The 18814-nt window shown below is 39.7% G+C and overlaps 1 protein-coding gene across 1 annotated transcript in view; it reads right to left on the bottom strand.

Moving 5' to 3' along the window:
• Window positions 1-10720, bottom strand: part of LOC120570899 (MAP7 domain-containing protein 1-like) — a 37588-nt gene extending 26868 nt beyond the window's left edge. The window contains 1 exon segment of the mRNA XM_039819535.1: window positions 10333-10720. Within this exon segment, the coding sequence (XP_039675469.1) occupies window positions 10333-10399 (67 nt within the window). The 5' untranslated portion in view covers window positions 10400-10720.
• Window positions 10721-18814: the final 8094 nt, after the last annotated feature.

The raw sequence follows: 18814 nt of genomic DNA, 5'->3' as shown, positions 1-18814 counted from the left end.
ATTCAATGCTGTAATAAAATAGTGAATTTTAAACTACACTATATTAAAAGGCTGCTACGATTTTGTTCTGATTGTAGGTACAGTTAATATGAAAAATATTAAAAGTAAAGCATCTTTTTAATCCATTTTAATTTTAAAGGTGGAGGGGAACAAAACCCCATGTTGTGTGAAGAAGGCCAGATTCTACTGTTTGGAGTTATGTGCATGAGAGAGCCAGTATGTAGTATGTGACGCGTGTGTGTCTGTGTGTTTGTGTGTGTGTGTGTGTGTGTGTGTGTGTGTGTGTGTGTGTGTGTGTGTGTGTGTGTGTGTGTGTGTGTGTGTGTGTGTGTGTGTGTGTGTGTGATGAGTGGGACATGTTGGATCTGGGTCAGGCCAACCTCAGGAATCCCTGGCATCCACATTCCCCTTGCATGTGTTTATACAGCAAATGTGTGTCTTTTGTACTGTGTCTGCATGGTCTGCATGTGCCAAGGACTCAAGGGATTAAAATCATCCCAAAAAAAGAGAAGAGATTGAATACCATATATGAAGTCAAAGGAACAGGACAATATCGGATTGATTTCACTTCCACAAAATGCACAATCTCAGATTAATCTGACAATTTGTTAATTTCACAACCGTCTGCAGGATTTACAGTATCTGATTGCGTACACATTGTTAAAGAGCAAATATGGCCTTGATGCACGTCTCCACCACTTCTTCCTCTTTGGATATATAAAAAAGTAAATCGGAAATGCTCTTGAGCAACAAGAATCCACGCCCCAGGGAAAAGCAGAGGAAGAACATTGGTGGTGCTGAGAGAAACAACTCCGGTTTGGAGTGTGGAGAGCTATAACCAGGGAGTGTGTGCGTGAGATGTTCACAAAATAAAATAATACAAGTAAATATTCATTTTACACCGATTTATACCTTTACAGCAAGAAAATGGTATCTGTTGTCCATTGTAGCAAACTGAAATCCACTTCCCCAACTCCATCTCATGACAAACAGCAATAGCAATGAGTAAACCAAAAGGTCACTGAGTCCTAATTCAACCATGCATGAGATAAAAAAGCCAACAAATAAAATGCCAACCCCACAACTGCCTCTGAAGTCACAGGAAAACCTCAGACCTCACAAAACAAGCCTTTGAACCCCTCAGATTGTCCCGTTACGCTGTGAGAGGTCACCAGAACCAACAGCTGTGTTTGTAATGAGTTCCAGGTCGCAGCAACACGCAACAACAAGCTACTAATCACTGTACCAGAAGAAGAAATGGGGCTTCTTTGTACTGGTAATAGAAGAGAATCTTTCATTTTAAAGCTAGGTTTCAATTATGGACACTGTGTCAGCTGTTATGAACAATGCAGCGTTTTCTCTTTGGAGTCTGGCTAGAAGTCAACATAGTTGATCGTTCGCTACTGTGGCTACGCCTGTCAAGTTTTCCTTTTTCTTTTTTTTAAATGGAGTCTTTGTTTTCACACATAACTAGACAAAATAAGCTTCTCATTTCTAGCTGACAACTAAGGATTTAGTCACTTGACATGACGACCGACGGTTTTTATCAGCTGCTGCTAGCTGGCATAAGCTAATGCTCATGCTAAAACTTGAAAAGATGTCTGTCTCCAGCAGACTTTTTAATGTTTCCAATTTGCTTTAAAAAAATATTGGAATCCTGTAAAACTGTCTTAAATATAAACATACTTACCTGATATGATGCTAAAATACGGAGGCTAAGGCTAACTTTGAGCCAGTAGATGGCTCAAAGTAGATTTGAAAATCTTCATGGTTAGATAAGGTAAATGAGAAAACATGCACTTTTTTGTAATTTGGGTGGTCTGTCTCTTTATACTAACCCATATGACCTGTGTTCTGCCTCCAAACAACCAAAAATTGGAGCGATCCTGACAAAAGATGCTGTATAATAATAGAAGGAAGGAAGAGTGAAGGACCATTCTCTTGTTATCTTAACCCCTCCCGTCTCTGAATACAGGATAAGATATTAAGAGTTACAAGTAATACAGAGAGTGTATGGGTCTGAACATGAGAGCTAAAATAGATTTAGTCAGAATGGCAAGTGGCAGGCCACAGAGTTCTCCAGATGCCTTTAACCACAAAGAAGTGGGTTACCCAGTCACAAACATATACAACAGAGCCAAGCATAAATCATATATGGATAATCTATTATTCACTTTTTCCTGCTTCTCTATTCACCAGCTCAGGGTTGATACTAAAAAAATAAGGTTGAAGGTTATGCAGCGAGAAAGGGAATATTTCTGAACCATTTTTAAATGACGAGGTACTGCTTTTTTTCCAGTCGGGGAGAAAATAGCTCTGGCATGGTTTGTTGTGACTGAGGCTGTAGTCAAGGAGCTTCACTTCCTCCAGTCATGACCTCATCATTAGGTCATCATCTTTACGACATAGCAACACCAAGCAAGACACGTAATGTTAATAAGCAACAAGTTACCACCAAAGTCTTTGTGTTAAAGGCACACAGAAGGAGGCAATAACAATTAAGCAGCTACAGACATACTCATTCACACACACTCTATAAGGTTGTAGGGTAACAAACAGAACTTTGGCTTCTAAATGACAAAGAGAAAAAGAGACGGAAAAGAGATGAAGTTAGCCCTGGGGGTGCAGGTTTAAGGCAAAGTTTTTGTGCATCTGCCTGTGTTGAGAGAACATTTAACAGTTATGAATTTTGTCTTCTTTTTTTAATTTAAAAATAACAAGGTATCAAGGTATTGAAGATATTGAAATTTTTTGATTATTGGCAAAACTTGTGTCAGCATTTCAGCCTTCAGTACAGCACCACTGAAAAAAAGAAGCCACTAAGTGATTTGCCTAAATAAAAGTAAAGAGATATTGTCAGAGAAACCCTCAGTTACATAAAAACAGAGAAGTTAAGTGGAACAAAAGACAGAAACAAAATGCAAACAGAGATCTGCAGTAAAAATAGTCTCACTGCAGCTGATGTCTGTTCTGTTTATTTCTCTCATTACCGCAGCCTCCTTCAGACACTCAGCACTTACTGCATCAGAGTGCAGTATTGTGTTTTTACAAAGCAACCATACTCCTAATTACAGCTAGTCTTTTCTATTCCTTTATTTAACCAACTATTTCTCTAGAGAGACCTTGCCAAGAAGACAAAGACTCTTTGTCTGCGGGTCAGATAATAGTTTCAGACTCTAACAAAGAACTTGGTGTCAATATTTAGTATAAAACAAAGTCTTGATCGTTTTTTTGTGATGGACATTTCTAATGCAAGCATCATAATCAAGTGCATATAGAACACTGCTGCCCCACTACACTCAACCACTTGTTTGGGACTCATAAAGTAGGGCATTACTGTATCTGACTGCCTGACTACTGTTGACCTGGCAGCATGGTGAGGTTTGATGACAGACTAAGTTTAATCTCAGCTGAGGTCTGGTTTCAGTGCTGCATCACAGCAGGTCAACAAATTGACTCGGAGACAGATGGAAAAAATGAATACATTCACAACAAAAATGTGTTCATTTTTTTTAATTTTTGCACGATATTTTGAATGTGAAAATCAAAGTGGTTTTTTTTGGCCAAATGGAAGTACAATTGAACTCTGTAAGAATGATATATAGTTGTAAATATATTTCCAAAATGAAAATTTCTTTTGAATGTCATTATTCAATTATTTATTAGTTATTTAATAAAATAAAATAAAACGTATTTTAATTTTCTGTATGTTGTGAGAAACAATATTAGAGTTATTAGTCTTGGCGTTTAGACTTTTTACATCCAGTATCGACAGCTTGACTTGAATTAATCAATTCTTTCATCCCTAAATGCCATGAGGATTAAATACCTCCGTTCAATTAAATCAACAGGAAGAGCATGCTGCAGCATCAACTCTGTAGTGTTTTGCTTCAAGAACAATCGTTTTGGGGAAAAAATCAACATGCACACATCAAATCTGGCAACCAAGAGGATGTGTCTGCTCAACTAGGAGTAAACCTGACCAGCTGTAGCAAAATCTGACCGGCATCTTGCTGCAGCCTGGTCTTCATCTTCCATTCTGAAGAAGAGCTTTTCAAGGATCAGTTCAGGGCATAAAAGGGCACAGAGAGCTGCAACATAGTATTGGAGCTGCTAGGTCATGGCAACTCGTGTGTGGGTAATGGAAGAAGCCGAGTGGTGTCATTGATGGAAAGACTGCAGAGGTAATCAATTGACTGGTGCAGCAAGAAACGCTGCATTTTGAACTGGTTTAATGCTGCTCGTATGCTGTTCAAAAATAGCCATCTGGAGAGCAGAAAAACAAATGGAGGGGTTTGATGAGAAAGAAAGAAAATCTCTGACATGACGACGTATCCTTACACACACACACAACCAAAAGATTCTCTTTGCAAGGTGTGGGGACTATGCACCATTGCCAGATCTGTTTTAAGTCAAAATGACCGATCACATAAACATGTTTATTTTTTATTATTATGAGTTTTGTTGTCCTGTCTTCCAGATTAAAATGAGGCTGCAGTCATACAGACTGTTAGTAGCATGCACCAGCCATCATCTGAGCTCTAATATTAGAGCCTGTGGGTCCTGTGACTGAGATGTAGCTACATCAGGGCTCTTATCTCCACCCACACACCCACACACACACACACACACACACATATATATGCTCACTTGCACACACAAACACAGCAGGAGGAAGGGGGAGTACATCTGTAAGTGAATCCCCTGAGGTTGGAGTGACACATCAACAAAAACATCCAGTGCATACTGCAAGGCAGCATGGGTAATGGGGGACAAGTACAGGACAGGAACCACACGGATACAGCTGAATGCCTATACCACAATTTTGCTATCATAGGGAATGGTTCCTAAAGTAATACTCAACATTTTCATGTATCGTCTCCTTTGAAGAAAGACATTTGAGCGTATGGAGTCTCCTTTGAAGCAAGCACAGTAGAAAGCTCCTATTTAACACTTAAGATGAATGCATTAATATCAATCAATTAAACTTTAATTGAAAAGTTCAACAACCACAGAAGAAAAATCTGAGTGAACAGCAGAATAAAAAAAGGAGAGCAGGAGGGAAGTGCCTCTGGGTTAGCTGGAAAGGCCCTGAGGACAGAAGTAATGCTGTAGTACGCTGTGTAATACATCAAAGTGACTCTTCATCAGGAATATTTAAGATACATTCAAATGCAGAGCAGCACCGGGTTTAACGGCCAAATTTCATTTGACTGTTCCCAGTATCTACGGCTGGATATCAGACCTCAGTGCTCTTTTGGTACCGATCGAAAAGTAGAGCAACTAGCAATTATTTTCATCATCAATTAGTCTGCAAATTATAGTTTGGTCTGTCAAATTTCAGAATAGAGAAAGATGTCCATCACACTTCATGTTTGAATCCAATGTGACGTCTTCAAAGTACTACAGTTTTATCCAGGCAGCAGTCCAAGACCTAAATATATTCAGGTTACTAACACATGAGACAAAGAAAAGCAGCAAATCTTCATAATGGAGAAGATTTATACAAGACATATTTGGCATTTTTGCTTGAAAAAATGACTTTTTTTTTTTTTTATTACTAAAATAGTTGCTGATTATTTCTGCTTTAATCTTGATTCATTATTCTTTCTTTCAATACTTCCAGATTTGAATCAAAATCTTGCCAATCAAAATAAAAATAGAATTAAAAATAGATTAAATTAGTTAACATTGCCAGATAGGGCATGGCCTTGGCGGAGGGCTGCGCTCTGCGAGTTCCCTTAATCTTAGGGTTTGGTTACAAGTCTTTTTTTGATTTTGTCAAATCAAGTCTAAAGTCTAAAGTCATCAGATTGGTGACTCAAGTCCACACCTCTTCTTATCAACACCACACAACAGTGATTTAAGTCTGACTCAGTCACAGAGGCTTTTATTTTAAAATACTCAACATCCTCTGGTGTGCAATCAGGAAGTGATGTTTTGCTTTTTCCTGAAGTAGCAAAGGTTATAAACAGAGAAAGAAACCGGTAGAAAATACGCAGTCAGCATTAGCACTAAGAGTACGAAAGTGATATTTAGGAAGTGCACGACAAAAATATCATGATTGAAAACTGGGTAATTTTGGATAAACTGTGAACCATTTGGAGTATTTGTACATATTGTTGAATCAGAAAGAGATCCGCACTTTATGTGCTTCAGATTTCTCTCATTACTGCCTCCACATCAGCTCTAAAATAGTCCCACGTGTGTAGGTGTTGCTACAATGACTCTAATCTATAAAATATGATATGACAGTTCCTTTTACGACGAAACTCTGCCTCACACCATTCCCTAACAGGATTATGCTGCAAACAGAATTAATATCAACATCCCATTCATGAATTCTGCTTTTTTTGAAAACCGGATATGAAGGGAAACATGACTAATCTGTGCATAAGCGCTCAGGGTGCTACATCCTTTCATGCTCTGCAGCAGAATGGAGCATTTCCTCTCCTTTCCTGTGCAAGCGGTTAGCGCCATGGCTGTGATTTATAGCATCTGGTCAGAGGGAGCGCTGACGTGGAGTTAGGGCAGAGCAAGCGCTCTGGTCTCCTCCTCCTCCTCCTCCCTTCTTCTTCAAGGATCCACTCAAACCACAACAACCCTGCCTAAACCTCGACTCCCCGTCTAGTTTCTCAGAGTCCTTCTACAGCTGATCCTTTCCACACCCAAGCCTCCCCCCCCCTGCAAAAGCATTCAAGCCCCCAGGATGCAAACAAGACACAGTTAGCAGAGCTGTGAGAACTTGAGCCCTGCTGGACTGCAGAAGCTGAGAGGAGCTTTGTCTTCCGTTTAGTTTTCCCTCAGATGCAAACAGAAACAGCATTAAAAACTTGGTGCTACTTCGGAAGTTAGGATTAAACAATCCTCAAGTGTAACAATTAGTCAATTAATCAAGATAACATTATTTGGATGATTAATTGATTGTTTGCTAATCCCTCCTTTAGTTTTCCATTATCAGGCTGCACAGATGCAGGTCACGCAGATGAAGTGGCAGATTTACTATTGAAATTCTTTAAAAGAATATGAAACTATGGGTTCTAGATTTCAAAAAGAAGTAGACAAAACACAAAAATGACAAACACTCTCTGGTTCAAGATTCTTAAATGTAAGGATTTGCTGCTTGAATATTATTGTAAAGTGTACATCTTTGCTATGTCCCCTAGTCTCTGACATTTTACATACAAAATATAGAGTGATCATCAATATAGAAATCAATTGAGAAAATAATCTGCAGATTAATTGATCATGAAAATAATCGTTAGTTGCAGCTCTATTCAACTCGATTTAGTGGATGGAAACATACGCCAAGGTTACTTCTTTTCTGAGTTTAACTGTGGGGGATGACTGATGATAGTGGCAAATTAAAAGCCGTTGGCAGGATGGTTTCTAGGCCTAAATCTACATTTCCAGCCTGGCTGTGATGTTGAATGCGTGCCAAGAACATAACGTCAGCATGACTGGAAAGCACTCAGGGCAAAAGGGAGTCCACATCTCATGATTACTTCCACAGAGGAGCATTTAACTTCACACTGAGACTCTGTAGCTTTTCCAGCCTTGCAGTTAGTGACAAAGATAACGTGACGTAAACTCCTTTACAAACAAGCGCAGAGGTTTTCTGTCTGCACCACACAAAAAGCCGGGGCCACTCCTATTGTGAGCCAGACAGAATGTCTTTGAACATGTCATGTCTTGGTTTGACTCCAGAGTTAGTAAGAAAGGAAGCCGCTAGCTGTTTCCTCTAAGAAAAAAACCCTATTCTGCTCTGTAGCATGGACACTGAGTAACACCAGAAGACAGAAAAACAGACTCTGATTAAGTGGCGTAATGCTGGTTGACTGGTTTCAGGGGCTGTGAGGGATGAAAGGAGATATATGAGGTCAGGAGGGGTGAATGTGTTTTCATTTGTGCATGTGTGTGTTAGTGATGTGGATGGTCTCCATGCATAAGGGCTAAACCAAAGGTCTGCCAACCACAGACCTGAATAAATCACTTTACTGAAATGGGATTACGATCCCCTCTTACAGCTCTGCAGGCACACTAGTCTGAAAAAAACAAAATAGTGTTGGCTTGTCTTTCTATCTTTCTTTTAACAACAATGAGACTCACAGCTCTCAAAAAGGAGTCATAGAGAAAGAATGTTTCTGTTTATCTAACACCACTGCCTTTTTCGGCATCTAGCATTCCTGATAACGTCACATGTAGATCAACCCTGCTGCATGCTGCAGCTCTGACTGGAAGGCCGGCAACCAAAACATGCTTTCTTTTCCCCTTATTGGTGGGTGAATTTACTCAAGAACAATACAAGTTTGTTGAGTATTTCAATAAACACACTTTTTACAGCAAAAAGTATGATTACACATCAAAAGACAGCTTCAGAGTTGACGACCATGCCTCAAAAACATACATATCTCTCTCCTCTTAACCACTAAACAAGCAGCATCCAGTTAAAGTCTTACTCAAAGTTGACAAACTAAACATTGAAAAGCACTTAAAGCATCACAACTCTACCAGTGTAAACCATTTTAAGTAAAATATCACTGAAGCAATAGGTATATTTTTTTTAACATGAGTGCATAAAAACAGAAAGAAAAAGAGAACCCTTACAATACCCTGTCAGTGCCTTCACTCAGTATCACTGGAGACTAATTCTAACTTTATGATTGTAAACTCCAAAAGGTTTACTTTCAGAAGAGATCACAATAAGGAGTTTAACCAAAAGAAGTCAAGAACAGGAGCCAATGTATTTTGGGTATGTCATTTGCAGGCTTATGCTCATGTTAAGGGATTTCTATTAGAGCTAGAACGATATATCATCCAGACTATTGCCTTGTATCAGAAATTGCACTGCAGAAATGTCACCAGCAGCGTCACCATTACATATTTTGACCATCAGAGAGCTGACAAGTTAATTTTTCAACTATAAATGTCTCGCTCTGTTCAGCTCTTAGTAACAATTTAAAAGAAAAAACAAATCTAAGGGATCTGTATCAAGATTGTTTGTTAATGTTATGTGTTTATGTTAAAAAAATATATTACAATGGCCTATATATTGTTATGAACTCCCAAATATTAATATCATCATTGTCCTCAAAATTCCAGTATCTGTCAGATATATAGTTCCTATTCTTCTTCTTGAACATACAGACACCCACACATGCAGTGAGCCAGCACCATGACAGCCTGCCTTTGCTGTGATAAAAAGCTGCAGCAGACGTTACTCCCTCCATCCAATGCTCACCACATCAGCTGGAAATGGGGGAGGGCTGCCAATGCACAGAAAGTCACCTTCTACCAGTACACAGGTCAAGGGGAGATGTGTGATGGAGGTGTTTTTATAAGTGTGTGATGCTTACAAGGCACCACACAAAATTATATAAGCCAAATCCAGAGAGAAAATCAGACCAGAAATAAAGAAATCAAACCACTTCAGACCTTCATTGTTTACATTTACTCTATAATACTGGTTCCTTTAGAGTGATTAGTAGCCTAATTAAATGGTCCATATAGCCTTCTCATCCAAGCTTTTGAAATCATGTTTAGAGTTTTGTTGGCCCATTTCATGGAATATTTACATTATTAAAACCTAGTATGTAGGCTACAGTAGCCTATAAGAGGAAAATAAGGCTCACTAATATCAGCTATACAGTATATCTATAAGGGTTTCACTGAAATTAAATCTTTACTGGACCAGCTACAAAGAGACTGGGCAGTGTGAGAAACCACCAGTTGGAGATGCAGATGTTGAAGCTCTGCATCAGCTAGTATCTGCGCTGCTTAAGTGCTCTTGAGCAAGACACTGACGGAGATTAAAGAAGAGTTTTCCTGCATGAATCTGTTTAGTAGGCTATCTCACTAATATTGTGTTATTGTGTCTCCAGCTGCACCAGCTTGCCTGATGGGCCATTTTCCCCTCTGTGCACCATTGACGTGTTTGGTAATGGAGACCACTGCTCAGTGCAGCATTTCCAGGATCTCTTGCTGGTTAGGACCCGCCTGTTAGAGATGCAGACAGGCCGCTGTTTGAGTGTGGGGGAATTACAGCACGGTTGCCAGGACGGACAAACATCCCATCTTTTAAGATTTTAAGTGGGAGGAATCTGATGTGTTGCATTGCTGCAGCTGTTGAATCTAACATGTTCACTGCCCAGTAAGGCTGATACACTGAAAAATACCGACACACTTTAATTATAATTGGTAGGATAAAAAGATGAAGGAAAGAAATAACATTTAGGCTATAATCAGAACCCCCACCCTCTTTAATTCTACAGTAACGTTAATCATGACCTATTTTTTATGTATGTTGACTGTAGGCTGTTATAGGCTACTCACATTTGTCTGTTAGTGTCAGCTTCTCCTCGAAAGTATGTCCAAGCTCTGTATATTCCATTGTTTCCATTCAGGCGGATCGATTCCCAGTTTCTGTCATTCCTCAGAGTCGCACAAGTACAGGAGATGAAACTCCCGGTACAGATCGCCCCTAACACGCCCTTTGTAAATCCAACCGGAATAGAAGAAAAAGTGACCAAAAAATAATGTGGAAATAAAAACTGGATCCGACTGAAAACAGCTGGGAATGACTGAAATGTTGAATTATGATAAACTGTCGTCAGCGTTTTGTTTTAATTAGACACTCAGTTCAATCAAGTGGCTCTTCAGTGGAAAATATACAGTGTGGGAATAAAAAAATTTAGGGAGTCCTGTGAGCCGCAGGACCGGAGTCAAGTTACAAAGAATAGGAAAACCTCCGGTCACAATTTTCAGAATAAAAGGAAACGCACTCTAAAGCCAAGTATTTTGACAAAAGCAAAACTCAAAGGTCCATAAACTAGGGTTTTCCAGAGCTTTCAATTGCATCTTGTGGTTTTCCTACGCAGATGGAGCTTGCTAAGTTAATTTGGTGATTCACGTGACCTTGAAGACTAAGCTATCTCCATGACAACTAAGACCATCCACTGAGGGAGGCCCACCACATGCAGGTGAAAGCTCCAGAAAAACTACTAAGTGGACCTTGATGTACCTTTTTTAAGAATTGTTTCTCTGGTCAATAATTACTGTATGTTGCCACGTTTTAGTAGTAATAAAACACAAATATAAATATAGCATATTTAGATTGGCATAACATTCAACATACACTTATGCCATGACAAAACAAAATTGAGATCAACAATACATTTCAACAGGAGGCTATAGTAAATAAATAAACACAATCACCTTGGAAAGATACTCAAAAAGATTTCTGAGACGTGGGGACTTTGATCAGAAGGTCTGACAACAAATTGGCCTATTTTGTAGCAGCATAATATCGTAGACTAGTTGTAGGCATACATAGAATATCAAAGACAAATGCTTGGTCTGCAGTTCTTTGGCACGTCACAATTAGACAAACAACAATGTGCAACACTAAACAGACAAGACGGGGTACATGATACAAACTTATTTATAATCATGTTCAAAATACAGCTATTGTCCCAGAAGTTTCTTCACAGCAAAGTGAAACTGTCCCAATGTAACATTAATTGAATTGAAATGCATACCGCTACTTTTGTTGGAATTATTATTCATGGAAAAGTATATAACAATTGCATTAAAAATATGTTTTACTTTCAGGTATCACCAAGGGCGTCGGACTGGGGGGAAAAGGGGGACTGAGTAGGCCTACCCAGGGCCCTCATGTGAGGAGGGCCCAAAAAGATGCTAGAATGAATAGCTGTGGATGCGGGGAGGGGCCCATAGAAAATGCCTTTCTACCGGACCCAGAATGTTGTGCTACTCCTGGGTATCACAAAGATCCTTGGCTCCATTTTAAAAGAACCATATTTTATTCTGAAGGCAGCATTACTTAATTTCCGTCTGTAGTCATTTTCTTCCTCGTGCTAGCTTGACGCCACCGATCGTAGTTAAAAACCGCATGCCGGACAACTGGACTGTACCAACTGTGGAAGAAACTAATTCACACATTAAACACGAGACCAAATGATCGATCGAAGACGATTAAAAACGTGAAAAAAAACATTTTATTCGCCGTAAGGCCTCTTTCATCGGGTTTAGCCGCAGTAATAGAACAAACGTGTCCTCTTGGACCCCGTGAATGGTTTGAACCATCAGATGATTTCCAGCAGCTGAAGACATCCCTGCTGCCTGGAGCGAGGCGAGTTGTCATAGCGTATACCTCGGACTGTATGTGTAATTACAACAATTAATCATACGTTAATTAACGGTTTGTAACAGCCAAAGGCATTATTCACTTCATGGACAAGAGATCCATTTAGAAAATAATTAATATTGTAATATTAATTTGCAATATGCCTTAATTAGCACATAGCCTACAAAGCAGAAATAGGCTCTCACTGGAATAATACAGGAATACCAATAAGCAAAAAAATAAATAAAACAAAATAGCCTTCCAATGGCTCTATAAAACATACCAATGAATGGACAAACAAGGATATATAGCCTATTGTAGGCAAAGCATGATTTCTTTAGGGATATGCTATAAGCACAAAATGTTCCACACTGTTAGTGTTTGTTTTCCATGTATAACTAACAGGTATTATCTGCCTGTATGCTCCTCATGACACTGACGATAAAAAGTGGATTAACAATTAACACAACCTTTCTGCCACTGCTTTTTCAGTCTTCCAGGAGGAAATCTGAAACCCATTCTTATGTGATAAAAAAGAGAGCAGCACGAGGATGAATAAATAAATCTTGAGGAAACCCATTGAATGTATATGACACCATGGCAGCGTTAAACACGGTTTTATTGTTGTTGTTTTTATTGAAATACAGTGGCTGATTTCAGGAATGCCTAAATAAGACAATTATTGGATAACTTGGACATATATTATAACCCTTTTGCATCAGTGATTAATATTATCATATCAAAGTGATGGTTATTTTTTAACGTGACATATTCTCTCATAGATGAAGATAAAGGTGGCTTCTGCAGAGTTAAGGAGGAGCGTCATATTTTTATAAATAGTCTGACCAGAATCACACCCACTGTGTTTTTCTGCTTCTTCTGTGGATCATTTGAATATAAAATTCTGATAAATTATAAATGAGATCATCTGTGTTCGCCATCGTTTTTTTCTTGACTCTGCAGGACATGAAGGATGGAATTGTGTACAAATATATGTTAATAATGTAATGAAAATTCCCTAAACGCTCATTTCAAGACTTTTTAGAGCAGGATACAACATGATGTTAGAGCTACTGCTAATGCTAAAAGGCCAAATGTATGTGAGCTTTACCAGAGAGATAAAATATGCATGACCCACTTAGCTTGGTGAAGACACTAAGGACTTCATAGACCTCGGGACTTTCTCGGTTTCTAATGCTAGAGACGTCTTTCCTTTTCCTTATAGTTTAGCCTTAATACAAAGTTGGCCAGTTAAAACACCTCCCATGATCAAAAACTATCCTTCTACATTAAAAATAACTTTAGCTGATGTACGGCTGAGCAGATAATAGCTCCTTTAATTTTGAAGCATTCCTTTAAACATGGTACATAGAGGCTAAAGATAGACTGTGACGTGCTCAAACATTGCTAATCAATCCGCTGGCCGCCCTGCGACACATGAAAAGGGAAGAGAAGCAGCTCCATCAGGGCTAATGGACTTAGATCTGAACTGTTGGTGCCTGTGAGGCAGCGAATGGCTCTGTTGTTGAGTCTGGAGTCTCTGGTAAAAAATGATTTGTTGATGCAGTAATGGGATTTGGAAATGCAATACAGTGGTAGAGGAAAGGCAAGTAGCGCTCAATAAACCTGACATATCTTGTTCATCTACATGAGAACCTACGCACGTACATTATAGGCTACATACAGTAGACACACTGGACTATTTGTTGCTGCATTTTCATGCCCCTACTAGTGCAATCAGATTTCAGACATGTTGAGAGGTGCTTGATGACACTGATCACACTTGTGTTGTTTTTCTATACTGTAAGTCGTGTGTTAAAGAAGGGAAAGGGGGTGGGATGTTATTTTCAAGGCTAACTTCAAAATAAATACAGTGCCTTGCGAAAGTATTCGGCCCCCTTGAACGTTTCGACCTTTTGCCACATTTCAGGCCTCAAACATAAAGATATAAAACTGTAATTTTTTGTGAAGAATCAACAACAAGTGGGTCCCAATTATGAAGTGGAACGAAATTCATTGGTTATTTCAAACTTTTTTAACAAATAAAAAACTGAAAAAGTGGGCGTGCAAAATTATTCAGCCCCTTTACTTTCAGTGCAGCAAACTCTCCAGAAGTTCAGTGAGGATCTCTGAATGATCCAATGTTGACCTAAATGACTAATGATGATAAATAGAATCCAGCTGTGTGTAATCAAGTCTCCGTATAAATGCACCTGCTCTGTGATAGTCTCAGAGGTCCGTGTAAAGCGCAGAGAGCATCATGAAGAACAAGGAACACACCAGGCAGGTCCGAGATACTGTTGTGGAGAAGTTTAAAGCCGGATTTGGATACAAAAAGATTTCCCAAGCTTTAAACATCCCAAGGAGCACTGTCCAGGCGATAATATTGAAATGGAAGGAGTATCAGACCACTACAAATCTGACGACCCGGCCGTCCCTCTAAACTTTCAGCTCATACAATGAGAAGACTGATCAGAGATGCAGCCAAGAGGCCCATGATCACTCTGGATGAACTGCAGAGATCTACAGCTGAGGTGGGAGACTCTGTCCATAGGACAACAATCAGTCGTATACTGCACAAATCTGGCCTTTATGGAAGAGTGGCAAGAAGAAAGCCATTTCTTAAAGATATCCATAAAAAGTGTCGTTTAAAGTTTGCCAAAAGCCACCTGGGAGACACACCAAACATGTGGAAGAAGGTGCTGTGGTCAGATGAAACCAAAATCGAACTTTTTGGCAACAATGCAAAACATTATGTTTGGCGTGAAAGCAACACCGCTCATCACCCTGAACACACCATCCCCACTGTCAAACATGGTGGTGGCAGCATCATGGTTTGGGCCTGCTTTTCTTCAGCAGGGACAGGGAAGATGGTTAAAATTGATGGGAAGATGGATGGAGCCAAATACAGGACCATTCTGGAAGAAAACCTGATGGAGTCTGCAAAAGACCTGAGACTGGGACGGAGATTTGTCTTCCAACAAGACAATGATCCAAAACCTAAAGCAAAATCTACAATGGAATGGTTCACAAATAAACATATCCAGGTGTTAGAATGGCCAAGTCAAAGTCCAGACCTGAATCCAATCGAGAATCTGTGGAAAGAACTGAAAACTGCTGTTCACAAACGCTCTCCATCCAACCTCACTGAGCTCGAGCTGTTTTGCAAGGAGGAATGGGCAAAAATGTCAGTCTCTCGATGTGCAAAACTGATAGAGACATACCCCAAGCGACTTACAGCTGTAATCGCAGCAAAAGGTGGCGCTACAAAGTATTAACTTAAGGGGGCTGAATAATTTTGCACGCCCAATATTTCAGTTTTTTATTTGTTTAAAAGGTTTGAAATATCCAATAAATTTCGTTCCACTTCATGATTGTGTCCCACTTGTTGTTGATTCTTCACAAAAAATTACAGTTTTATATCTTTATGTTTGAGGCCTGAAATGTGGCAAAAGGTCGAAAAGTTCAAGGGGGCCGAATACTTTCGCAAGGCACTGTAAATGACTATTGACCTTATGATGGTGTTGGATCAAAAAAATTAAGGGTTCACCAATGTCATTAATATTCATCTTCTCGGCACCATGAATATCTGCACCAAATTTCAATCAGTCAACATAGTTTTCGTCTAACAGTTTTTTTGAAACAGGTCAATAAAAGCAAGAAATGTCAAACTGTTCATCCTACAGGGAGCATGAATGTCTGTACAGGGTTTCATGGCAATCTATCTGTGAGTTTTTTCAATCTGGCAGTGGACTTACCGACTGACCCACATTGCCATCCCAAGCGCAACTAGCATGGCTAAAATATGGACAAATATGATAGGAAAATCCTCAAATGTGTTTTTCTCATATTATTTTGGATTCTCAAGGATTCCATAAATACAGCATGTTTTCTTTAAGCGTTTTATGTAAGACTCAGCAGAACAAATTGTGCCTGTAATCCACTGACGTACTGTCAAGCGACAGACAGATAAGTTGACATATTTAGCTCTTCACTTTGATGCAGGCAGCATCACTTAAGCAAGACAAATTACTTTTACTGGATCCCTCAGACTATTGCTATCAGTTAGAGCCAAATATAACCTAATATACCTGGTTAGAGCACTAAAACACATGAATAAGATGTTTAATCAGCTAAAATTGATGAGCAACTGATTTAATCCGCATGTATCGCACCGCATGTTTCCTACAACAAAGAGTTTTCTCAATGAGGTTTCCTTTGAGGGAGTGCATGTCCATACTCGCCTGCACCGGACTGAGACATGGGGAGGTTCAGAGAGCCTCACATAAATCCATAGAGGCATATAGTTAATTGCCCCTCCTACACACTACCACAAAGACAACCACTGACCTAAAAAGCCTGCAGTTACAACATTTGTGTGGATCCTCCCTGTGTGTTTCACCAGGAGGGAGAGCACATTTCTTTCTTCCAAAGGGAGTTATAAAATGCTCTTTTCATTGTAAAAAAACAAAAAAAAACAAGTGCACAATGGTTTGGTTTTACAGGGCGAGTACACATATTTGGAGAGCACACTGCTGAAGTCAGAGTCTGAATATAACTACAGCTGCTATAGTGTGGGAGTCAAGCATGTCTGCAGTTGGTGCGGTTATCGAGAGCAGAGCTGGGGGAAAAATCTCCAACTGATTTCCTTGCGAGCAGATGACACTGTGGTTTAAACTGGATAGCATCCTCAGTCTTTGCAGATGGAAAGAAAAGCTAGCGGTATAAATATCAACTCTTTGGCACTGTGTTGTTGATCTATTCTGTAATTTCCAGTCAATATCTATCCATGCTATTAATTTCCATGTCAACAGCTGCATCTGATGAAAAACAAATGCCACAACAATGTTTGAAACAAAGTTTGACATTTTGGGAAATGCGCGTATTCGCTTTCTGACAGAGAGTTAGATGAGAAGATTGATACCACGTTACTTTGGCAAATATGAAGCTATAGCTAGCAGGTGGTTAGCTTAGCTTAGCATAACAACTGGAAACAGGAGGAAACAGCTAACCCGGCTCTGTCTACAGGTAACAAAAAACACACAACACCTCTAAAACTTGCTAATTAACACGTTTTATCATGTTTGTTTTAGCCATTCAAAAACTGAAGTGTTTTGCAGTTGCCGAGGTGGTGCTGGTAGGCAGGTTTTGTTATTGTTGGACGGAGCTAAGCTAACTGTTTCCCTTTGTTTCCAGTCTTTAAGCTTAGCTTAGCTAAGCTTACCGGCTGCTGGCGATAGCCTTATCTTTAAACCTGCAATAATTTTTTTTATTTATTTGGATGCAGTGGGTCATATTACAACATTGACATATCATCACCTTTAAGTTGATATAGCAAACCTATTGCTTATTTACACATATAGCAGTTACATATAAACATTTGGAGTCGTGTTTCTGGCTACCTGATGTATGCAAGTTCAACATTCCCTCTCTTTTAGCTCTGTTTTTGGTCTTTTTGGCTCCTGAGGGAAATATCTCACTCTTTAGCTGCTAAATGCACCACTATGTTCACCAACTAGTCGCTTGTCTCACATTGCCAGACGTTCCTCCACAGCACTGCGGAGGAGGGTCTGGCTAGTCCACACAGCATTCCGGGATGGGAGAAAAACGTACTCTGGTTTATTGGCATTTCTTTAAACCAATCACAATCATCATGAGCCACGGTGCCACTGCAAAATAGACTCGGGAAGAAACTTGTTTTGGTGGAACATGTGTACGTTCAAAAGTTGTTTTAGTCATGCAACAGAAAACTCAGATTGGACAGATAGTCTAGCTAGCTGTCTGGATTTACCCTGCAGAGATCCGAGGAGCAGTTAACCATAGTCCTCATAAATCCACTGGAGTTAAAAATGCCAACACAAAGAAAGCAGAAGGTGATGGACATCCGGCCGAAAGGAGGGACATCCGGTAGAATTTCCAGCGGCACCTGAACAACCCCGGAAATGAAACGCTCGTCGATATAGACTAACTAGTCGCTAACAGCCGATGAGACAAAAAAAAAGAAAACAAAACAACGCTATGATAGCAGGAACAGTGAAACAAAACAGTGAAGTTGTGGGCCAGACAGCTAAATGAGCTGAAACTCACTATAAAGCTCCTAAAGCCGAGGGGAGCTGCAGATTCTCTGCAGGTTCATCACTGCGAGCGGCCCCTTTTTACATTGTCACACTGTTTTCACATTGTCATCTGATACAATTGTTTTATGATGAAAATATGAATTATAGCTGCTTTAAATATGATAGGGGTATCAATCAAGTCTATGCCAGGAAGCAAACAAGCATATTTCACAATGTCAAACTTTGGAAAAGTGACATATAGTCACTGTTCCCACAATAAAAACTTCTGATCAAGGCTGATGACTGATGTGTCCATTTGTCTTTTGGGTTAACACTAGCCCTGCCTCATACCCTATCAGTCACATTTCTCACATACAGTCACACTCCACCCCTCTGTCCGCCCTCCAGCAGTTGGCACAGTGCTGTCTTCTCAAGCTCTCAGCTGTTACTGTGGCGTACCACTGACTGGACCAGCAGCTGTCGGGGACTGCAGCAACACTTTATCTATATCATCTCTAGATTAGAGCATCAGGAAATCAAGGTGAGGATAAAACATATGGCTTAAGTGTTTTGGCTTTCCCTTTCATCTCCACTATGGATAAATACAGTAGGG

Source organism: Perca fluviatilis, chromosome 13 (assembly GCF_010015445.1).
Source record: "Perca fluviatilis chromosome 13, GENO_Pfluv_1.0, whole genome shotgun sequence".
Lineage (NCBI taxonomy): Eukaryota > Metazoa > Chordata > Actinopteri > Perciformes > Percidae > Perca > Perca fluviatilis.
The sequence above is the reverse complement of the archived record's forward strand: the minus strand, read 5'-3'. Positions and strand labels throughout refer to the sequence as shown.